Raw genomic sequence first — 23,953 nt, 5'->3', positions numbered from 1 at the left:
CCACCAGTAGCAGTGATGCTTTGTCCTGTCCTTTGCCACTATCTCTGATTTAATTTGGAGCCTGTTGTGGATTATATTATGTGCTTGTTGTGGTCAGGACTTTAGTCTTTATTCCCAGCCTTTGGTTTTGTGGGTTTTAGTGAGGTAGAACTGAGTTCAGGAAGAGCTGAAAATTGATTTTATGAGTGATCAAGTGATCTTATGGTTAAAATCATTCACAGTTCAGCCAGTCATCTCTATCTGGTTGGCTGGGAGCATGTTCCCAGCAGTCCTAGTTACACTGGGAACCTCATTGATACTGAATTCCCAAATGTGGGATATTCTGCCAGGCCAATTCTCTATATGAGCTCTTCAGGGATGTGGCTACTGTTCATTTTGTATTTGTACAGAACATAAAGTGAGTCCTGGTGCCAGCTGCAGCATCTCAAAGATCGGGGAGTAACACTGTCATTAACAGCCAGGATTGCCTGAATTTTAATTCCATCATTCCTGTTACCTCACCAAATAGCTCTGGGCAACACATTCACTTCTCAGCCTCAGTCACCTCTTCCTCAAAGCTGGAATGACAATAACTTGCCTCATACAGTTGTAATGATTACAGGTAGTGCAGAACCAGCACAGGGTGTTACTCTGTAAGCAGCTGTCAGTGTTTCTGTTCTTTTTTGCAGTTATTTATATAAGAAGTGATCAAGTGTCACAGTAAGAGTTAAAAAGGAATGGTGGAAAAGAGGAGGGGAATCAGCTTGTTAAAGGGTGGATAATGGCAGGACAAGGGGGATGGGGTGAAGCTGGAGGAGAGAAGGGTGAGAGGAGAGATTGGGGGGAAGTTCTGTCCAGAGAGAGTGGTGAGGGGCTGGAAGAGGCTGCCCAGAGAGGGGGTGGGTGCCCCATCCCTGGGGATGTTCAAGGCCAGGTTGGATGGGGCCCTGGGCAATCTTGTGTATCTCCAGGCCTGGAGGTTGGTGGCCCTGCCTGTGGCAGGGGGTTGGAGCTCTGTGACCCTTGGGGTCCCTTCCAACCTAGACCAGTCTGGGATTAGAGAGAGGGATAGCTCCAGTTCAGAGAGGCAGTTTCTTTGATTGTTAATGATGTTTTTATGTACCAAATCAGCTCCACAGTTGGAGGGAGGGGAGGGAGGGCATAAGAAGCTAAGAAAAGGGACATGGCTGCTGAGACAAAACTGAAATCCTCCTCCTGGTCTTCCTGTTGTTTCTGCTTTTTCTTTTCCAAGCACAGTCTCCATTATAGTGGTGTCTGAGCTTTCAGCCTCGAGCCGCTTGTCTCCATCCCAGAAGATGTCTTCCCACGCCCAGCAGATCAGCTCCCGCTGCCTCGCGCCCTGTGAAGTCACCTGCCCACAGCCCATTGCAAATGCCTGGAACCAACCCTGCGTTACATCCTGTGGTGATTCAAGAGCTGTGATCCACCCACCACCCGTGGTCATCACCTTCCCAGGGCCCATCCTCAGCTCCTGCCCTCAGGAGAGCTACGTGGGCAGCTCAGCACCTTCCAGCATTGGGAACTTGTTTGGATCCATGAGATCTCTGGGTGCCAGTGGCTCCTATGGCTCTAGGAGCTTGTACAATTTTGGGTTGTCCTATTCCTCCTATGGGTCCAGTGGTTATGGTTTTGGGAGCTGCAGACCATGTTAGATGTGCAAGGAATCAGGAGCAAGGGGCAATCACCCAATGTGGAGGAAGATGTGGCTCCACAAACCCTGCTCCTGGTATTGCTTCCCTGAGGTGTGAGTTGTCCATCTCTGAAAGTCACACTTGTAATTCTCATGCTAATCATTTAATTTTCTGACTGTTCTTTCCAGTGGCTCCTGATAAAAATGGCCTCAAATTAATCATATCAATGATCTTCTGTGGGTTGAAAGTGGGGTGGGATTGTATAAACCTTCCCATGCCATGAAAAATGAAAGAATAACGTGTGTGGAATGCATAGCCCTGGAGCAATTCTTTGCTTGCAGCCTCTAAGGAGATGCTGGCAATATTTTCCCTGCCTTTTTCATTCTCAAGAAGATCTTTTACTCTCTACTTTCTCATTAAATTATTTTGCATCAAAATTCCAAGCTTTCTTGTCTTCTTTCTTTTGGTTCTTTTTTGTTTATAAAGCATCCTGAGTGAACATCCAGCCCTGTAGTGAAACATGACAGTGTTTGCTTTCTTTCAACACCTCAACTTGGAAGGTGACCAGGCCTTTTAAAGCAGGAGCAAGCATAATGACTGTTCTTCTGCACTAAAGCCATTTCATTCTGGATAAACAAGTTTTGTAACTCTTACAGCTAAGTTTGAAATTTCACTCCAGGACAGGAGTGGTTACAGTGAGTCTTTGCTACATGCCAGCCAAGAAAGTTAAACACATAAATAACTTTGAAGATCCTCCTGGTGTCTCATTCTTTGCTGGAGGCTCTAATTTAATTGCAGCCCTATACTTTGGGTTTATGATATTTTTCATTGTTTAAAAATAGTGTGTAATGATCTGTGGGCAGAGCTTTCCTTTGACCAGCCAACAGGAACTGGTCGGTGCCCACCTCTGCCTTCAGCCTTTAGAGATGTCCCCTCCCTTGCTCATCCAGGCAGCTGGCAGATCCCCTGCACATGGTGCCCCTCTGTCTTGCCACTGGCAAGAGGCTGGCAGGGGACATGGAGGCAGCAACACCCATGGGTGCTGCTGGCACCTTTCTGGCAGGTGACTGGGTGAACCCTGTGCCCTGGTAGTACTTTTTGGGTACCTATAAGAAAGCTGGGGAAGAACTGCTCACAAGGGCACATAGCAGTAGGATGAGGAGTGATGGTTTTGAACTAGAAAAGAGCAGATTTAGGTTGGATATTAGGAAAAGTTTCTTTGATATGAGGGTGGAACAGCTTACCCAGAGAAGTGGTGCAGGTTCCATCCCTCGAGATATTCAGGGTCAGGCTTGGGGCTCTGAGCAACCTGATCTAGAAAAGATGTCCCTGCTCACTGCAGGGGGGGTGGACTAGATGACCTTTAAAGGTCCCTTCCAACCTAACATGTCCTATGATTCTATGCAAATCTTTGCTGGGATTCTGGGAGTTCTTTGAACTCTCCAACCAATGCCCCCTCAATTTTTGGCATCCCCCTGGTTAAAACAAAGGGAAGACTAATTATTAGGTCTGCAAAGCAGCACATATCATTCAGGCCAAAGAATATTTTCCATCTCAGGAAGTTCACACTTACATTTCAGGCTGCTCATGGATGAGTGTGGAGCATGTTCAGCACTTTGTCCAATGGCAACCTGGTTCCAGGCTGCTCACTGTGTCCTGTAGAGCTGTTTTTTCTAGTGATGCAATTTGCATGTAATTAGTACAGCTACAAAGAGGTATTCACCCCCCTTCCTACGCTTGCAATACCAACCAGAACTGATGCATCAGACATCAGATGCTGCTCAGCACTGCCCTTTGAGAAGCTGCTGTCCCTAGGAATACCAGCAATGCCCTGGCAAACTTCACAGTGCTTGAGCAGGTTAATTCTGGGCAAATCACAGTCTCAGAGCTGCAGATATTTGTTTGGACAGGATGAAGTATGTGGTAATAACTTCAAAGCCTTTGGAGGTATGACTTTGCTTGTAAAACTAGCTGAAAAGAGATGAGGCTACGAGGAGGTAGCCAGGCAACACCTCTTTCATGTTAGGATGTGTCTGAAGGCTTTGCCTGGTTTTCATGCCTCCTCTGCCTCCAATGCACTACATGATTATTCTTAGAGTCACTGGGGTGCTGTCAAAAAGCCAATCCTTGCTTGTGCAGGTATGTGGAGCACCAAACCAGCCAGATCAGGTTATTTTCAAGATGCATCACCATGGTCTTGATCATAACAGAAGTCCTGTTCTCAAGAGTTTTGTTTTCACCCCAAACATCAGCCCTCTTCCCAGTCTTGCTGCATCCCTGCACTGGACTTGTTTCTCATGCTGTGGGGAAAGGGTGCAGTCAGACATCCTTCAGTGGGGGTGTTGTCAGCATAACTGGGTGAAGCTGCTCTGGTTATGTACTTGTTATACTACAGCAAAGGTGCTCATAGGAGCCACAAGTTAGAGCCCAGACTATAAATAGATCACTGCATTAGTTGATGGATGGACACTGCTGAGTTTGAATGGTGCTTGAAAACAGTCACTTGGAAAGCAGCAACTGCAACATTTGCATTGCTGGTTCTCATCAGCCAGCCTGAATTTGCACCTTATGACATTGGCCAGAGCAAACACCAAAGGACCGTTCTCTGACCACCTCCCCTTGCTCCGTGCTGCTCCTGACCATCAGCAACCTGCTACTTCCCAAACACACAGCAGGCTGAGCCTGTTTTACACTTTCATGTGAGTGTAATCACAGGTGAACACAGTAGAAGACAAAGGAACTAACTTCACTGGCAGACCCAACGCACCTCAGGTCACACCACCTGCAGATATGAGGCAGGAAGAATACCTGCTGCTGTTCCTAGTGACAGAATGGAAGCAGCACTGGGATCTTGGCAGTTTGCTGGCCACCCCAATATGGGGATTGTATCTGACTGTGAGATCTCCCATGGTTCTTGGTCAGCCACAGGAATCTAAGAATCACACAATCGTAGGGGTTGGAAGGGACCTCCAGAGCCCATGGGGTCCAACCCCCTGCCAGACCAGGGTCCCTGGGACAGGTCACACAGGTCAGTGTCCAGATGGGGCTGGAATCTCTCCAGAGAAGGAGACTCCACACCCCCTGGGCAGCCTGTCCCAGGTCTCCCTCACCCTCACTGGGGAAAAGTTCTTCCCCAGATTGGTGGGGAACTCCCTGTGCTCCAGCTTGAGCCCATCACCCCTTGTCCTGTCCCCACAGACACTGAAAAGGGGCTGCCCATTCCCCTGCATCCCATACTGAAGATATTTATAAACATTAATAAGGCCCTTAGTCATCTTTTCTCCAGGCTGAACAGCCCCAGCTCCCTCAGCCTTTCCTCCCAGGGGAGATGCTCCAGGCCCTTCAGCATCTCTGTCCCTCCTCTGGACTCTCTCCAGGAGATCCCTGTCCCTTTGATCCCAGGGAGCCCAGAACTGGCCACAACACTCCAGTGGGGCCTGAGCAGGGCAGAGCAGAGGGGGAGGATCCCCTCCTGTGACCTGCTGCCCACACTCCTCTTGATGCCCCCCAGATTGGGCTGGGAAGCCAAATTTGTTGACAGCACCAGCAACTCAGACTCCTGCTCCTCCTGCCAGTGAGGCAACTAATTACCAAGAACAGGAAGCAGAAATGGAATCACACTGTCTCATCTTGAACTATAGAGGTCACTGCACCCTCTCTTGTCTGTGCTCACGTGTTTATAACCCGGTACAAGGTAACACTGTGGGACAATGAAATGCAATCAGAAGTTGATTCATAAAGATATAAAACACAGCCTGAAGTGTGTGTCCTCCCCACGCACTCAATTACAGCTCAAGACAGATATCTGTGGGAGTGAAGCCTTTCATGTTCGATTTAAAGAGGCGGATTCACTAAATATTTAGTCACTGCTGGAGCCTAATGGGTTTTGATGTGGTTCAGCCTCACAGCGCTGGTAAATAGCCTGCAGGCACAATGGCTCAACATAACAGAACCAGAAATATGCCCTGCAGAATGCCAGCTTCCTTCCAGGGTTTGATTCTGGAGAAGGCAGCAAAGCGACTCCCAAATATCAGTTTTGAAATTAGGGGATCTGTACCTGAACATAGATGTTGTTAATAAAATGCTCTATCACAGAAACTTGAAGGAGAGAACATTTTTTTAGCTCATTCTCCCCTTTTAGTCAGAAAACAAATTATAATAAGCCACATCTTTAATCCTTAGGTAACTGTTCTTTGGAAATATTCAAGCTCAGGCTGGATGGGGCTTTGATCAATCTGAACTAGTGAGCTGTATCACCCAGGGCAGGCTGTGGATGAAGGGAGAAAGGGAAAACAGAAGGCTGCTGTATGATGCAACAAAATTTTAATGAGCAACGTTTGCAAAGCAAAGTGTCACAGAACATGGAAAAAAAATCTGTTTCCAGAGAATGCTCAACACATTCTTGTGGTCCTCAGCTGGCTTTCTTCTGTCTGTTGTGCAAGATGTAGTGATGAAGATACTTGTCATGATGAGTGATGTCCATATGGAATGGGCTTCCCCACAGTAGGTAAAAATACCAGTGAGGAAACTGGATCAGGCAACAATAGTGACCAACAAACTAGGAACTGGAGGGTAAACAAGAAGTAGAAGAAAGATCAGGAAATGCTAAGTGGCAGTAGCTCCGTTGCAGGGCTGTCAGGATGCTGAACCCTCATCCTCACTGCTCTTCTGCTGCCGTTAGCAGGGCCCACAGCTGCTGCGGAGGAAGCGGTTGTACCGGCGGTAGGAGTACGGGCTGTAGCACCCGCTGCCGAGCGTGGAGAGAGCTGAACTCCCATATCCATACTGGGACCCGTATCCCAGAGAACCTCCATAACCAGAGAGGCTCCCAGAACCGTAGAGACCCCCCAGCCCCAGGGAGCCCCCAAAGGCGGGTGCTCCGGAGGAGCCCACCACGGCTTGCTGGGGGAAGGAGCTGAGGATGGGGCCGGGGAAGGTGACAACCACGGGGGGTGGCTGGATCAGGGCTGTTGAGTCGGGGCACTGCCGGACACAGGGCTCGTTGCAGCTGTTAGCGATGGGCTGGGGGCAGGCGACGCTGCTGGTGGTGGGGCACAGGTCATAGCAAGACATTTCTTTGCAGGGAAGCAGGTGATCCTGGAACACAGAGAATAGAACTGCATTAGAATTAAAGCCCAAGGTCTGCTGGAGCAACAGGTCAAGGTTTGGTGCTGGGTTGTCGGGAAACAGGCAAAATTATCACTAGATGCGTCAACTAAAGTGATAACGCTGTTCACAACCTTCCTGTCAATCAGCATCTCTCAGATCTTCCCCATCCAGTAATCCCTTCACTTGTCACATCCACCAAGACTCCTGAAATTGCAGCTTCTTGGTTTTTATGTTCCCTCCCAGAACAGTGTCAGTGACACATTTTTTCCTAAAGACTAGAATGGGATGGAGTCAAGAACCCAGCACTGCTTGAACCACACAATTCCTACTCCTTTAACCACACGCTTCCTCCTCCTTCCCTGTTCCCAGTTTCTTTCCAAGCTCACTGTGGTAAAGTACTGTCAGTTCTTCCCTTGCAGTTCCAAGTTCCCTCAATTTCTGTCATCCCTGTGGTAAAACTGCCAAAGCATTTGAGTCTGAGGATTGATTCATATGCTCGATAGCAAGTAAATACACCCTATACAATATTTCTATCCAAATATTTCTTGGTTTCATTTCATACAGTGTGGACCAGGTTGGTAAAGCTTAAGAAGTCATTTTCCTTCATGAGATAAAAATGCAGTTTGCAAACTACTGTTTCAGCTAAATGTGGGGTCACAAAAGCTTGTGGCTTAGCACTTCATCCAGTAAAATAGAGGAAATATTATCCTGTTCATAAAGTAGCCCAGAAATGCAGAGAATCAAATCACTGAACTCTGTGTATCCGAACAGCTAATCTGGAGCTGGATTTACAACCAGGCATAAGACAAATACGCTGGCTCAGAGCACCAGTCTACCCCTCTTATTATTGTCTCTGGTGAAAATAACTATGGTTTAAAGTAAGCATGATTTAGTTTTTACTGATTCTTAAAAGCTAAATACAAGCTAGGATTATTCTGTAATAAAATTCCCATGTAGATCCTGCTCTTTCTGTAGCTGGGGCATTAAACAGCTTAGGATAAGGCTGCATCTCTCTCATTCAGTCATTAACTAGAAATAGCACAAGAGATTCTTGCATTTTAAAGCTTCTGCCATCCTACATTTTCAATCTGCTAACAGGACAAGAATGGTAAAATGTGAATTAGTGTGAAATAAATGCCCTAAACCCTGGTCTTGACTCCTAAAGCTTATCCATATTGCAACCTGCCAACATACTTAGAAAAAAAAGGGGGAAAATAAAGAGAATAAAAACCAGTCCTAAGACCTCTAATGTAATAGCAGTGAACAGGATGCTACGCTCCAGCACAGTCTGGCATTCAGAAGGAAATGAAATGGCATCAGACTTACCTGATGTAGAGGAGAATACACAGGAGAAGCAGATGGAATAGGTCTGTGTACCTGCTCCTTTTATAGCACTTCAGATCGCCTGGGGGGGTCTGAGGCACACATGAAGTCATAATCACCAACCAGCCCAAAATTTGAAGCACATCTACCTTCCCAAAGTGATGAAACTGTTTTCGCCTGCCGTTTGCAAAATCACCCTAAATCTCTGAAGAGCATGATATGCACATTCCACCTCCCAGTTCTCTTTCATCTTGAAGCCTAATTGACCAGCTTCATTGCTGGTATCATTCCACCCTGCTCACTGGCACTGCAGGAGGAATTAAACTGGTTCTATTTATTTAACACTTCCTTCATTAACTTCCCGTAATGATTTTAATCAGAGCCAGAACCTGCTGTCATACACAGGTTTGTGTTTAAGTGCTTTAGATGGAGGCTGTAATCTAATCCACTCACAGGTTTTGCAATGAAATGTTCAATGAAGTGGAAGGCACCTTCTGATCCTTTTCCCACCCGCAGCCCCAAACATGAGAGAGGTCGTGGACCTCTGGTGATGATGGATGTTGTCTGATGGTCTTTGATGTAGATATTCTACATTTTCCTTGCTGCTTGGCAAGAATAGCAGAAAATGTAGTATTTTAGCACAGGAAATATTGTTTAAACTCAAGGCTGAAGTTGTCTCTGAAGGAATGTGGGTATTTTGTCCCTTATTTTGTACCTGAAATCTGCAAAGGTGCACGGAGATCATCTTGCAGGTTCAGCAATGTAAGAGTGGCTGCCACCAGAGAGTGGTAATTATGAGCTACTCTGTGCTGACATTGCACAGCTCAGAAGGAAAACACAGGACAGGGCAGTGGTGAAGCAGGTGCAAATGTCTCAGTTTCTTTGTGAAATGATGTGTTTCTGCATCCAGACTGTACCTTCTATTTCTCTTTGTTCACATGACCAATGTAGACACAACTCTCAGAACTACTTCACCTTACCAAGGAATTGAACCAAAGTTTCACTGGAGGATGTCACAGAAACAACTTTTGAGGGCTTCCTTCCCAGGCTTACTGGGTAAGAGGCAGGAAAAGCAATGGAATTATCCAAGAAATCAGTATTGCCACAATGATTTGGGTTGTTTCCTCTCTTTTCTTTCCTGACTAGCAGGACATCACCCGCAGAGTGCGTGGTTGCAGAACCCAAAGTTGACTGCCAAGATCTTAAGTGACTTGTCACTTGAAATTACTCAGCCTTCCCCAATACTTAGTGGGGAGGGACAAGAATTTCTGCAAGGCAATTCATCTGGTCTCAGGTGCTTCACCTTACCAGAATTGGTATCACTCACGAAACAGAACAATTTCGCTTGCGTTGACTGTAGAGTCAGACAACAAACACAACTGAAACACCCCTATTTTAACAGGGTGGGTTGGATGAGATGTGTTCCACCCATATTGCCATCCTCTGAAATCTGGTGTGATAAACAATACCCAGTTTGGCCTCAGAAATCCCCATTTGCCTACGGATCAGTTGTTTGTCAAATAACCACTGCAACATTTCCACCAGAAATTATACTCAAATTATGAGGTCCTTTTTTTCCCCCAGACTCTGGGGTGGCTCTAGGGGATCACCAGAGCAATAATACTCACAAAGGTTGTTTAAATATTTTTGGTGGGTGTTTTTAAGCACTGCCCAAAGCCTCCTTAGTAGTTTACACATGAGCTGGTGCGTCCCTATTGCAAAGTATGTGGTTACCCAGCATTTTGAAATGTATTTATTTAATTGCCCTGGTCAAGAGCACTCTTCCTGTTCCCTTTCCCAGCTCATTATTCCTGATGTTCTTTTAGAATTTAAGTTTTCATTGTTATTTCTTTGTGTGTAAGCTACTTCAGTCCTGGTGTTTTGTTAATTCATATCCCCTTCAGTGTCTGTAGCACAAAGATCTGCTTTAAAGCTTTGCCTAGGACTTTCTTAGGGGGGTTGGAGCTCTGTGATCCTTGGGGTCCCTCCCAACCCAGACCAGTCTATGATTCTATGAGTCTACTTTTCTTCTACATTTTAAACACATTCCCACATTCTATACTCCTAAAAACATCTATTTAACAAATTGCCTGTAATCTGGATGAGAAACTCTTCACCTTCTTTATTTTTTTGACTAGTGAATTTACATCTAAAATGAGAATAAACTATTGGGTACTCTGTGAGACAAGGAACTGGCCTGGATATTTTTAAAAAGTACTTTGCAATGTATCTTTTGATGTTTCCCCTGGAAAGCTCAGGATGGTCACATCCAAATTTTAATTCCAACTTCATCCAGATGTTGCTGATCTCACAAGAAAGCCAGTGTGTTTTGTGTCAATTATACTTTATCTAGTGCGTGTAAGGAAGGATGGAAAGAAAACCTGCATATGAAAGCAGATGGCAATTATGATTAGCATTTGAGCCACCATCATTATGTCAACCAATAAAAGAAGAGGTAAATAAATGAAGCCAGCATAATTCCTCCTGTCATTCTAATGTATTTCATGGAATGTTCCCAGGAATGAATCTTGCCAATTAAGTGCTAAGATGAAAGAAATATTTCTTTTGTAATTTGCATTTCGTGCAGTGTGAGGATTTGAATCAACAAATAAACATAAATATTGAGCAAAAGGGTTTCATCATTTTGAGGTGAACCATGTGTGGTAAATGTGGGCTGGTGTTCATGGCAGCCTCAGGTTCTTCAGGCAGTTGGAGGAAGCATGCATACGAAAAGTCCCTCCTAAAACTTCCCTGTGTTCACTTCTCTTGTTGCTTTCTCTCTTCTATTTTCTAGATCACAGCATCCCCAGGTTGGAAAAGCCCTTTAAGATCATCAAGTCAAACCATTCCCATCCTGTGCTGAACCAGCTCCCTGAGCACCTCATCTCCCCTCTGTTAAACACCCCCAGGGAAGGGGACTCAGCCCCTCCCTGGGCAGCCTGTGCCACAGCCCCACAACTCTGCCAGGGAAGGACTTTCCCCTCCCCTCTGAGCTGAGTCTGCCCTGGGGCAGCTTGAGCCCATTGCCCTTTGTCCCATCTCCTGTCCCCTGGCTGGAGAGACCATCACCCATCTCTCTGCACCCTCCCTTCAGGTAGTTGTAGGTGGTGAGAAGGTCTCCCCTCAGCCTCCTGATAGCCAAATGCAAATTTAAATTGTCTTCTTTTGTCACTTCTGAGGAGGCAATGTTACATGCAGGTTTTAAGCAATAAGCTGGTGTTTTGCCCAGTAGATTGTGTAGGACCTGTCAGCTTTCCACTACTTCAAATCTCAAGGTTATTTTCTGCTAAACAGATAACAAAACCCCAGACTCTGGTCCTACAAACTGCTCTGTGCTCCAGCACCACAAAGCCCTCAGTAGCAGACATGTTTAACTGAGGCTACATCCCCTTCAGAGTTAATGAGTTGGTCTTCCAGTTGCAGTTTGAAATGAGTTTGTCTGGAAGAAAGCCAAAGCTTGGAAGGGATGTGTAGCCCCAGGCCTGGAGGTTGGTGTCCCTGCCTGTGGCAGGGGATTGGAGCTCTGTGACCCTTGGGGTCCCTTCCAACCCACACCAGGCTGGGATTCTATGATCACTTAAAAATCATTCTTCTTGCCTTATACAAATCTGAGGAATTCTATCCACAGCAGCAAGAAGATCTGGGTGGAGTAGCTACAATTAAGTGTAATGGATCTAAAACCAAATTAATGTGACAGAGGATCCAGACCATGTCCACAAAATCCAAGCTCTTCCTGCTGTTCCAGGGGAATTTGTGCTGTGTTACACTTACACTTACTCATGTTTCCAATTGGCCAATTCACGTCCATCACCAGCACCTATAACTGCAAGAGGCTGACTGCCCTGACCTGAGGGCAGTGGCTTAGCCACCATCCATCATCATCACCTTGACAGCCTGGATGCTTAGTTCCTTCCTTCAGGACAACATAGCAGGATCTCTGTTACCACCCATACTTAAGGGCTCCTTTTGTCACAGGAACTTTTTTCATGGTAGTCTTTAGCACAAGAGATTTTTCTTACAGAGTTTCATGTCCTGGCAGCAAGTAGAACATCCCTTTTGGCTCTTGTTTTAGTACTAGATACCACATCTGGGTCTTGCTGGAAGAGCTATTCAATTTACCAGGGAGGACTAAATAAAAACAAATAAAGGGCAGATTTACAGCTGACTTTTTAGGTGATGGGTGCTGAGAAGTGTGCTGGGACAAAGTGGAGCTCAGCAGGCACAGCAGCTTGGGCCTCTCTTCATATTCTGCTTTCAGCTTCTGGTCAGATGTTCTCTGAACACCGTTATACTATGCTGAGCTACACTCCATACTGCAGGAAAAGATGTACCCTGAGATCTTTTGGCAGCTGAATCAGATAAAGGAAACTATCCTGCAAGATAAGCATCTGCTTGAATCTGCTTTACTGGTAACCTAAAAAGGTAACTCATGTATGGGGTAGTGTTTTTCTTCATTTTTAGGCTACTTATATAATAAGGTTCTTCAGGCACCTCTGTCCCTGGGGGTGTCCAAGGCCAGGTTGGGTGGGCCCCTGGGCAACCTTGTGTAGCTCCAGCCCTGGAGGTTGGTGTCCCTGCCTGTGGCAGGGGGGTTGGAGCTCTGGGACCCTTGGGGTCCCTCCCAACCCAGCCCAGTCTGGGATTCTATGATTTACACAAATTCTATGTCTGTTTAATCTACACATTACTTAGAACCAAAGAGGTCTCAAACCCAGGAACTCAAACAGATATATGATGAAACTCTGTAAATGGGCTTTACTGGGCTTTGGAAGAAGTGACATCTGCACACAGCCAGAATTCTGGAGAGTGAGACAATTTAATAGCATAGATCTAGGCTGGTTTGTGCTAGACAAACTCCAGCATCTAAAATTCATTTGCTATGGGTGGCCAGTCTTCCAGTAAGGGCTGTGGTGGTGAAATTATTTGGATGATGTTGAAAGTCTGCAGCGAGATAAGCGAGAGCTTAACTTTTCAGGCTGTGAACTGTCACTTTTAGTTCAAAGAATTATCTCATAAACTCATCAGTAGGGAGGCTAACAAAGCAATGTGTGGAGAAGGCTGCTGTTCATGTATGGCCAGCATGTTGTGACCGTGTTGTTGCAATTCAGTGGTGAAACAGGCCTAGCAAGGGCTCCTCATGGAGACTTTCCCTAGGTTAGGCAGGGTTTGCACAATATTATTGCAGCCATGTGTTCAACAGGCAGCTTGATCCAGAAACGTTGGCAAGTTGAGAATGGGTGAGAACACAAAACCACAAAAGACTTATTTTCAATGATGCAACAGGATTTTAATGAGAAAGAAAAGAACGAAAACACAATGCAATGTGAAGAATGTACTTCCATGATGTCAGAGTCGAATGCATTTGGAAAGACTCTGTGAAATGTCTCACTGCATTCAGTCAGAAGTAGAAGATAACAAGGAATTGCACCCATGAAGGTATCAGGAAAAAAATTCAGAGGAAAAAATGAGAGGTGTGGAGGGTGCAGATGGCACTGCACTGGGCAGGGTCTGTGAGGGCTTGCAGAAAGCTGTCACTCATCTGCCCACTGCTGTGGATCTGCATTTTCCTTTTCACTTGCACATCGTTCAGTGGGTTTTCTCGTTGTGCTTAGCAGGGCCCGCAGCTGCCACGGCCGTACCTGTTGCCCCAGAAGGAGTAAGGGTTGCAGTTGCTAGAACCATAGCCTCTGCCATAGCCATACAGACCCCCATAGCCCAGGGAGCCACAGCCCCCATAGCCATACAGACCCCCATAGCCATAACCTCCGTAGCCATACAGACCCCTATAGCCCCCATAGCCTCCCAGACCCCCGTAGCCCAGGGAGCCATAGCCCCCATAGCCCAGGGAGGAGGCCCCAAGGACAGGTGCTCCAGAGGATCCCACAACTGAATCCTGGGGGAAGTTGCTGAGGATGGGTCCGGGGAAGGTGACGACAACCGGGGGTGGCTGGATCACGGTGGTGGAGTCGGGGCACTGGCGGACACAGGGCTCATTGCAGCTGTCAGCGAGGGGCTGGGGGCGATAGACGCCGCAGGCGGAGGTGGAGCACAGGTCGTAGCAAGACATCTCGTGGGGATGGAGGTAAGCTGCAACACACACTGGTGAGGAAACAGAAGACACAAATACAATGGTCTCATTCCTAGTTCTTGGTTCCCTTTAAGTAGTAGTTCAGTGTTCTACCCTACTGCCAAACACCGCAAAAATACTACCCAGCACTTTGCCAATTATCCCCATTATGTTTTGCTGCCTCTTTTACAGTATCTATCTCTTAAAGATCATTTGATGTTTGTTTTATACTAACAAAAACAAAGCAGTGTAACCTGGCAACCAGCAAAGCTCATGTGGTAAATTAATGGGTAGCTGGAAGAACAACTCCAACATATTGACTTGCAACGTGCTTTCAGCAGCAATAGCTAAAATCATGCTGCTGGTATCCCAAACCAGCTATGAGCACGGATTAACTAAGGTATTCCCTGCACTGAAGTGCTTGCAATGCAGCCTGAGAGTCACAGGGTGGGTGAAAAGATTACTTGTATCACTTCCCATAAGGGAAACTGGTATAACTAGGGTTAGGTGTCTACTGCAGGTTGGTACTCTGGGATCTGAACTCTTCAGAAAGATCATCACTTAAAAGCTGATTCAATCTAAAAGAAAAGCCCATGGCAAGACTAGGAATCAGTATTACCTGTGCACATTGTTTTCCCCCTGGTTGGAACCAATAAAATATTACATGAAAAGAGACTTCTGGAAGTTATCTAGTCCAACACACAAGACAAAGCAAGGACAACTTAAAGGGTAGCTTATGGCTTCTGATTTTCATCTCTGTTTTCCAATACTTCTTTGGACAATACAGCTGTACTCATTCTGGTTAATCCTGTCCCTTCAACAGATGCATAGATATACATAGACACATAGCAAAAAGTTACATGCAAGATCCTTAAAAGTTTTCTACTGCTTGAACAAGCCTTCTGCTGATGTTTTGGAAGCTACTTTGAAGAGTAATTTTTGGAAAACTCAGGTTTTCCATTTTGATACATGGATGCCCAATACCAAAGAAGAAAAATGAATTCATGGTGAAACAATTCAAAATTATTAAGAATCTTGTAGCATCCATGCATGATTCCAACCTTAGTTAACACCAGCAGAAAAAAGATACTTGAGTTTTAGGAAAGAGACAAGATAGAATGCTACTTACCTTCTTCACGGAGGTGAATAAAGCAAGCAAGGTGGAATGAAGAGCCCAGAGCTGGGAGAGCTTTTATACCGTTCCCTAGATCATGAGGATCACCTAAGGTGCAATTTGTACCTGTGCATAATTGGGGCAAACCCAAAACTAATATGACACGTAGGTCCTCAAAGTTTTGCTGACTGTTTGTTTATCTGTTGGTTCGAAGTCTCATGAAAGAGACTCTCGTGAACGAAGCGTCTTTCATCTCGAATGGTTCCAGGTCTTATTCATTCCTGTTATCATTCCAGTCACATCCTTGGCGTTACAACATGAGTTACACCAATGCTCTTCCTTGGCTCCTCCATGATTAATGGCAAATCCCAGCTGCTCACCTGATGTGCACATGTTTTTCCATTAGACCCAGACTGGAAGAGTCCTGGAGGTAAAATGGAGTTCCTTAGACCAACTTTGGGGTCATCGTTTTTACCTTTATCATTTATACTCTCAGGTACTTAATGTGAGACCAATACTGCACCCAAAGGAAGATACAGAAAACATCTTGTGGTCCTTGAATGGTTTTCAATTTGGCTTTTGCTCTTGAACACATTCATCTACTGAACAAGGGACTTGAGGAAATACCTCTGTCTTTGTTGTTCATTCAGCCATGGGTTACTTTACCGGACATTTTCTGAAACACTAGCAAGTCCCTTGGACCATTTCAAGCAGAAGGCAGAGATAGAACACCCTTTTAAAGTGTTCAGATTTTTCTAACAGGTCTCTCTCACTGTATTTCATCCCAGGTTGGAGTCTAGAGGCAAACCCTGTCTGTTCTCAAGACTGCAAAGTGTTTCCCTTGTGAGGCATTTGTCACCCACATTTTCCAGTCTTCTGTCTCCTGATACAAAACCTTCAGGGATCCATCTATAGTTCCATCTTCAGATTAAGCAATATTGAAGACTATTGAGAAAGGAAATTAAATGAAACATGACTGGTGACAACTTGATAAAGCTGTCTGGAGATACACCATGACAGAGACATAGAAATCATTACAGGGATGGGGAAAATAAATCACATCCTATGTTTCTGATATGTAAATGCAAATGATAAAGCTGCACTGAACATAGAGGTTTATGAAATATTGCATTTTATTTAAAAATTTATATTTCTACACTGAAAAATCCCCAGCATTCAACCATGAACTGATTATACTAAGGACACAAATACCTTGACTTACATATTTCAATGTGATGTCATTCCATAATTGCCAGGCACCTAAATCAAGGTGCATGCCTTTAATCTAATTGTAAGAATGCATTCTCAAACCATTAGTGGATAGTTTGTGGCATTTGAAAAGACAAGCTCCCTGGGAGTTTGGAAATATTATTGTCCAAAAGAACTTCTAACCACCTCAAAGGCTGGAAACCCACCTCATAATTTAGAGATAATCTGTGCCATAGAGTCTGCAGCATGAAAATAACACATCTGTAAACAAGGGAAGAACCAGCCTTTGTTTTACGTGGTGCATTCCAGGTTCATAATTGTTCCCTGTTCCCAGAAAACGCCGGCTCAGCCCTGTTCTGGACTTACGACTTGCAGCAACAGTGGTGTATTACAGGAGATTGTGGATTCCTGGGAATCAGAGTCAATAATTTAAAGCACTTGTGGAACATTTCCAATTTTTTGGCTCCAGAGGATCCATTTGCACTGAAAAATTTAGGCTTTCTCAGTCTTATTAAATATTCTCAAGTACCATCTATGCACTGACAACATAGAACCAACAATACCTGGAAAAAGTCTCTCTGGAATCTCCAATCCCTTCATAGCTCTAAATTAACACCAGAAACTTATTCTTTCTTTATCTATTAAAAATAAAAGCATGCCCCAGGAAGAGAAAAGCTTATTCTCTGTCTCCTGTGTGAAATTCTGCAGGCTTAGCCCCAACTGATGGATGGAGAAACCAATCCAGCTCATATCTGCATGAAAAGAGTTCCCAGCACTTCACAGCAAAGGATTTCAGCATTTTTCTGCTGAAAAGGTGAAATTTCAATTTCCACATAATGTCTATTTAGAGACTGAAGAATACTTTGCTGGTCCCTGGAGATACTGCTGCTCTTCTGAGCTGAATTGTCCCCATCACAGAATCACTGAAATCATCAAGTCCAACCATTCCCATCCTAAGCTAAACCATATCCCTAAGTACCTCATCTACCCCTCATCACAGCCAGTGTCAAGTGTTACTAGAAAACATTGACTCACAAGGGTGCTGTGCCCCCTCAACTGTAGGTGAGGAAACCACTCCCAAGCTTCCTCCATGTCACATGAAGAGTCTATTAACGTCTGTCCTGGCAGGTTGCAACGTGAATTATATGTACTTAAACAAAAATTCTGGTCATGAGAGCAGTTTATAGTTCTGATAAACCCATGAGACACTCTTGAGGTGTTGTTAACACAAGAGGAGCTGGCTTAATTTCTGTTGTAATTTCATGGAAGTGACTGGAATAACACCGGGTATTAATTTTCCCCAAGTCATCACAAGATGAAAGAATTCTCTAGAATCTAAAGTAATGTTTAGGTCCTTATTACAAACAAATTGGAAAGGCCTCAATAACGCAGCAATTTCATCATCTTGATGGGTTGCACGTGTTTGAAATTGGGGCGGGCAACCTACGTTGATCTCATAACTCCAGCTGCTCTGATATAAAAGCTCTTCTCTCTCATAGCTCTTCCAAAGAGCTTCTTTGACTTCTTGGTGACTTAGGTAAGTCTGATTCTTCTCTATTGCTGTCAATGTACCTTTTTAGCCTGGTTTCATCTTATGTTGATGTCCACCATCCGTACTGTTGAGTGTATAGGGATTGACTTGGGACAGAGATTCTAATGCTGGCTCTGGGGTGGCAGATTTGATGTGTGAAGCCCTGTGGGGTTCTCAGTGTCAGAAACACTGAACCCCAGAGTGACTGGAGGAGGCTCTTAGTCATCTGGTTTAGTTTTAGGTAGCCCTGTGAGGAGAAGGGAGCTGGACTCCACCATCCTTATGCGTCCTTTGCAACTTGAGATACTCTGAGATTCTATGATTCTTACTTCAATGCATTTGAGGTTTAACTTCTGAGAAGGGCATCACCACTGTAGCTATTCTTGCAAACAGAGGTGAATGAGCAATGCATCTGAGACAATGGTGTGTGATGTCCTGGTACAGCAAATATGCCAGATTTAGTTTGCTTTCCAGCTTTCATATTCTTCCCTAGAACCCTGCTAAGGACTTGCAGGACATAGTAAGTGGGGAAGAGTAAAATCACCCTTGAAGAAAATAACTAAGATTAGGAGAAGGAATATAGGCTGAATTTTTGGGTTTGCCAAGGAGTCCTGGTTTGCTTGGGAATAATAATTAGAAATTAATTTTTTGAAAGATTTTATGTACTAAGATGCTATTTACATTGAAATTATCCAGGCTATATACATAGGGTGTCTTCATAGGTGGGAACTGGGATAATAATGCTACCATCTGTCCTTTATTGTCTTGTCAAATGGCTTTCTGAGCAATCTGGGCCATGACAATCCTATAATCTGTTGTTCCAACAACCTCAGTAAAATTGGTATGAGTGGGAAGAAGAAGCTACTGTAATTAAGTTATATATAAACTACATCTCATGTAAACCTGCTGAACCTAAATCCAAGTTTTCCTACTGACTCATCGAATGACCTTGGACAAAGTCACTCTGTGCTCTTTGTTTTTGCTTCTCAGTTTTCAGATGTGTAGCAAGATAGCTAATTTCTTTGCAGGGTGTTCAGGAGGGACATCCTTTTCAGAGTTAGACATAGCACTTCCCATATGCTTTAATATGGGTAGAGTTCTCTCAGAGAATTATTGCAAATCTGCTCTTGGAAAAAAAAGAGGATTATGATTGCAAAGTGGTAATCCAATTTATTTACTCAGAATCCTGGGCTTTATTCATTATTTTAAAACAAACTGTTGAATTTGGAAGTTTTTATCTTAGTCTAATCATTGTTTGTGTTGCAGCTTACCTCCATCCCCACGAGATGTCTTGCTACGACCTGTGCTCCACCTCCGCCTGCGGCGTCTATCGCCCCCAGCCCCTCGCTGACAGCTGCAATGAGCCCTGTGTCCGCCAGTGCCCTGACTCCACCACCGTGATCCAGCCGCCCCCGGTTGTCGTCACCTTCCCCGGACCCATCCTCAGCAACTTCCCCCAGGATTCAGTTGTGGGATCCTATGGAGCACCCGTCCTTGGGGCCTCCTCCCTGGGCTATGGGGGCTATGGTTCCCTGGGCTACGGGGGTCTGGGAGGCTATGGGGGCTATAGGGGTCTGTATGGCTACGGAGGTTATGGCTATGGGGGTCTGTATGGCTATGGGGGCTGTGGCTCCCTGGGCTATGGGGGTCTGTATGGCTATGGCAGAGGCTATGGCTCTAGCAACTGCAACCCTTACTCCTTCTGGGGCAACAGGTACGGCCGTGGCAGTTGTGGACCCTGCTAAATCCTACAGAAATAACCCCTGAGTAAGGAATAACTGGCAACTGAGATACAACCTTGATCCACAGCAGTGATCCCAAAGATGTTGTGAAGTCCTGGTCACTGCCACCCCACTGCAGTGGAGCTGGGAGCACACAGGACGTCCTTAATTTCTTCACCTTCTACTCATGGTCTTTTGGGCTTTTCTCCATCTATGTCTATAACAGGCAGGATAAAAGAAGTCATTTATCTTACAAAATGGCTCTTCACCATCCAGCCAAAGATCTATTACAGAAGAAACTGCCTGCACTTTGATCTGTATTCTTGATATTCTACAATGCTTTTCTGTGAATGTTTATTTCTCATTAAAGTGACTTTACTCTGCATCAAACAAACCAACGTTGAGTTTTAATTTCTTCTGCTATGGGTTTACAATTCTCTGCAGATGGGGAGAACTCACATCCTTACATGAGGGTCAGAGTTCACAAACACAGCTAAAATAGCACAAGTGAGTGAAACCAGTCACTCTTTACTGTACTAAGTACACATATTTGGGAGCAGGAATCCTCCCTCCCCAGCTGGCCTGGCTTACTTTATGTTTAAAAAGAAACCACACTAAACCTCCTTTCCCTAATGAGCCACTTGAACACCTTCCCTGACCATAGCCAGAGCAGGGCTTATGGCTCAGATGAGACTGGGTTCAAAGTAGATTCTGGGGAAAAGGGTGGCAGCTGAGACCCTCACTCAAGAGAGATGGTCCTGAGGGGAAAAGGGATTTAGGGAGATGGGTGAGTGTGGCAAAGGGTATTGACACGGAGCTGCTGAAGAGAGAGGGCTGGAGGATATGCAACAAAGATCTCTTCAGGGGACTATCTAATGCACCTTTTAGGTGAGGAGTTGCTGAAAGCTAGAGCTAGGAATTGGGAAACACAACAGTGTTGATGATACTTAGACAGGGTTGTGATGTTTTCTATGCTTTGAGCTTTCCAGGCACCATAACTCTGTGTGGGGAGCTGTGTGGAGTAGCTGTTCTTCCATGAAAAAACATCCAACACCTTAGACTTAAGGATTATATGGAAGTAACATAACCTACACTTCAGATTTAAAAGTTTCATTTTATGGCCCAGAAAATTTTATGTCTTTAAGGATTTCATAGAAAATTAATTCAACTTTCTGCAGAGACTATTACTAAGGACAGAGTTTAGGTATTTGGGTGAGAACCTAAATTTCAGTGAGATGAATCGAAGACTCACTTGGAAGAAATTCTTCCTGAAGCCTAATATTTTTAGGAAATAGCTTAAAATTAGTAATCCACCGTTTACTTTCTCTTATCACTACAAATCTGTAACCAGTGGATGTACAACCAAGAAGTCTAACTCTTAAAAGATGTCAAAAATCTTTATCTGAATAATGGGAAACATAGGAAAATAGTTCCTTCTGTTCCTTCACATTGCTTTTGTACAATTGAAATCCCTGACTTTTTTTTTGGCAGGACCTTCAGCTGCATAGTTTACACTGTTACTGACAGCTGTACAGGTTAGACTTCTCCCAAGACAAATAGCAAGGGTAAAAACCCGAGAAAAGAACACCAGGACATGGCAACTTTGATGCAATAAACTTTTAATGACAGTGAAGAAAGGATTACATTCTCAGAATCTCCGAGTAGTATGAAACTGTAGGGATGCAGTCACAAAGGAGTGATTTCTTTTTCTCCTTCCTGAGTCTTAGCTATTGATTTGAACAAGCAGGAACAGTTTTGAGCATCCTTGTTACGTACTGAACTCCGAAGGGAGAAGCATCAAGGCAGGAATTGAAAGTAGAAGTTAAGAGGAAAAGTTCAAAAGAGACCAAAGGGGTACAGCTCTGTGGCCACAGAGCAGTGAAGGTTCAAACTCTTTAGTTATGAAGCCATCAAATCTCTTTTATCTGGCACAGCTCACTTAGGATATTTCCGTAGGATTTAGCAGGGTCCACAGCTGCCACGGCGAGACCTGCTGTAGCGGTAGGAGTAAGGGCTGCAAGAGCCAGAACTATAGGATCTACCATAGCCATACAGACCCCTGTAACCCTGGGAGCCCCCATAGCCATACAGACCCCCACAGCTCAGGGAGGAGCCTCCATAGCCCCCCAGGCCGCCATAGCCCAGGGAGGAGCCACCATAACCTCCCAGACCCCCGTAGCCCAGGGAGGAGCCCCCATAACCTCCCAGACCCCCATAGCCCAGGGAGGAGCCACCATAACCTCCCAGACCCCCATAGCCCAGGGAGGAGGCCCCAAGGACAGGTGCTCCAGAGGATCCCACAACTGAATCCTGGGGGAAGTTGCTGAGGATGGGTCCGGGGAAGGTGACGACAACCGGGGGTGGCTGGATCACGGTGGTGGAGTCGGGGCACTGGCGGACACAGGGCTCATTGCAGCTGTTGGCAAGGGGCTGGGGGCGAATAACGCCGCAGGCGGAGGCGGAGGTGGAGCACAGGTCGTAGCAAGACATCTCGTGGGGATGGGAGTCAGTCTGTAAAACATGGTCATTTATATTAACATTAAACAAACATTGTGTTATGGTGAAGTAGTCCATCAGGGCATCAGTAATAAATCTGGAAGGTAATCATATTTTCTATTGCTATTCTTCCCAGTACGGGATTCTGGAGGTCAGTTTGGACTTTAGTTTGACAGCCAACTTATTTAAAACTCTATCTTTGCTATTTCCAGATGAGCCAATTTTGGCAGTATCACATTACTTGTAGTTGATGGTTTCTACTTAATAAGTTTGATCTTTCCTGCAATAAACTCATCTATTCTTTCTCTCCTAAAATAACCAAGGAATTCTTCGAAGCACTAAAATGTCACAGGTCTCGGATTCAAAACTGCTTGATATACCCCTTTCTGGAACCTCTCTTTGCAGGGCCTGATCATGAATCACAGAATCACAAGGTTGGAAAAGACCTTTGAGATCATCACGTCCAACCGTTCCCATCCTGTGCTAAACCAGATCCCTGAGCACCTCATCTCCCCTCTGTTAAACACCCCCAGGGAAGGGGACTCAGCCCCTCCCTAGGCAGCCTGTGCCACAGCCCCACAACTCTGCCTGGGAAGAACTTTTCCCTTCCATCTGAGCTGAGTCTGCCCTGGGGCAGCTTGAGCCCATTGCCCCTTGTCCCATCTCCTGTCCCCTGGCTAAAAAGACCATCACCCATCTCTCTACACCCTCCCTTCAGGTAGTTGTAGGTGGGGAGAAGGTCTCCCCTCAGCCTCCTCTTCTCCAACAAGAGACCAAACATTATTTCTAGCAGAAAGTAATGCAGAAAGTAATCTACAGATCACTGCCAGCCTGGCAGAAACTGAAGAGGACTTGGTCCTAAGTGAAAAGCAAGAGATCTCAACAGCAAGTTTAGCAAAGCTTGAGAGAAATCTGACTTACCCTGTTCACGAAGGCGAGTAAGGTGAGAGAAGTGGATAGAAAGGCTTCATGCAGAGAGTTTTTATACACCTTCGTTGAGCGCCTGGAGGATATTAGGCATCCCATGCATGAGCTCATAATTAGGTACCAACCCCAAATTATAGGACTCGTCGTTCCCCAAAGTGCTGAAATTGTTTTTGCTTATTGCTTGTGCGTTGCAGGCGCTTCAAACCCACACATAGCGTGACAGATTCACTCCACCACAGACCTCTATTATCTTCAGGCTGTGTGGAATTATTTGTTATTATTCCCTTGCTTTCTTCAGCATTAGGGGAGGAAGTAGTTTGACTTGATTTAGTTGAGCCCTGCATAATTTAGGAGGCCAGTCATTTCTTTTGTCCAGTTACGGGTCCTTTTAGGGTACTCAACAATATACCTGGAGAAAAAATATGGATTTTCTTTCAGGATCTCAGTGAAGGGAAGAGACAAATAACAAGTGTAAACCCATTCTTTCTGCAGGCTTAGCACTTCTACCACCAGCAACCCAATGCAAGGCAACTACAATGATCAGAAGCATCTTTTAATGGCTTTTGGACAGTTCTCTACTAGTTCACTTTCAGTCCTGGGAAGAGAGAAATGTTTTAGCTGGCAGTGGCAAGTCTATTTTAACTGATTTTTCTGAGCTGTTTCTTCAAGCTTTGCTTTATATTTTACTGTGTTTTCTCCTCCCGTTGTTACATGTTAGAGAGGCACACATCGCAATGTAAAAATAAGAGAAGCAAATAAATCAAGGAGTAAGATGTGACTGCTGAAGGGCTTCTAGCCCTGACAAAATGAAGACAGATCCCATTG

At 45.0% G+C, this 23,953-nt stretch overlaps 5 protein-coding genes across 5 annotated transcripts; 2 read left to right on the top strand and 3 right to left on the bottom strand.

Moving 5' to 3' along the window:
- Positions 1 to 1,295: 1,295 nt before the first annotated feature.
- Positions 1,296 to 1,652, top strand: LOC311202120 (feather keratin B-4-like; the record flags this gene model as incomplete). The annotated part of the gene is made up of 1 exon (XM_084276665.1): positions 1,296 to 1,652. The coding sequence occupies one exon, from the start codon at positions 1,296 to 1,298 to the stop codon at positions 1,650 to 1,652; it is 357 nt and encodes a 118-aa protein (XP_084132791.1).
- Positions 1,653 to 6,308: 4,656 nt separating this feature from the next.
- Positions 6,309 to 6,704, bottom strand: LOC311202361 (scale keratin-like; the record flags this gene model as incomplete). The annotated part of the gene is made up of 1 exon (XM_084276954.1): positions 6,309 to 6,704. One exon carries the CDS (start codon positions 6,702 to 6,704, stop codon positions 6,309 to 6,311), a length of 396 nt encoding a protein of 131 aa, XP_084133080.1.
- Positions 6,705 to 13,671: 6,967 nt separating this feature from the next.
- LOC311202351 (scale keratin-like) lies at positions 13,672 to 14,130 on the bottom strand (the record flags this gene model as incomplete). Its single annotated transcript, XM_084276944.1, has 1 exon — positions 13,672 to 14,130. One exon carries the CDS (start codon positions 14,128 to 14,130, stop codon positions 13,672 to 13,674), a length of 459 nt encoding a protein of 152 aa, XP_084133070.1.
- A 5,140-nt stretch (positions 14,131 to 19,270) lies between these two features.
- Positions 19,271 to 19,729, top strand: LOC311202350 (scale keratin-like; the record flags this gene model as incomplete). The annotated part of the gene is made up of 1 exon (XM_084276943.1): positions 19,271 to 19,729. The coding sequence occupies one exon, from the start codon at positions 19,271 to 19,273 to the stop codon at positions 19,727 to 19,729; it is 459 nt and encodes a 152-aa protein (XP_084133069.1).
- Positions 19,730 to 21,664: 1,935 nt separating this feature from the next.
- On the bottom strand, positions 21,665 to 22,195 carry LOC311202347 (scale keratin-like; the record flags this gene model as incomplete). The annotated part of the gene is made up of 1 exon (XM_084276940.1): positions 21,665 to 22,195. One exon carries the CDS (start codon positions 22,193 to 22,195, stop codon positions 21,665 to 21,667), a length of 531 nt encoding a protein of 176 aa, XP_084133066.1.
- Positions 22,196 to 23,953: the final 1,758 nt, after the last annotated feature.

The sequence above is a fragment of the Gallinula chloropus genome, assembly GCF_964237585.1.
Source record: "Gallinula chloropus genome assembly, chromosome: 29".
Taxonomy (NCBI): domain Eukaryota; kingdom Metazoa; phylum Chordata; class Aves; order Gruiformes; family Rallidae; genus Gallinula; species Gallinula chloropus.
Note: the sequence above shows the minus strand (reverse complement) of the source record. Positions and strands in the feature narration are given on the sequence as shown.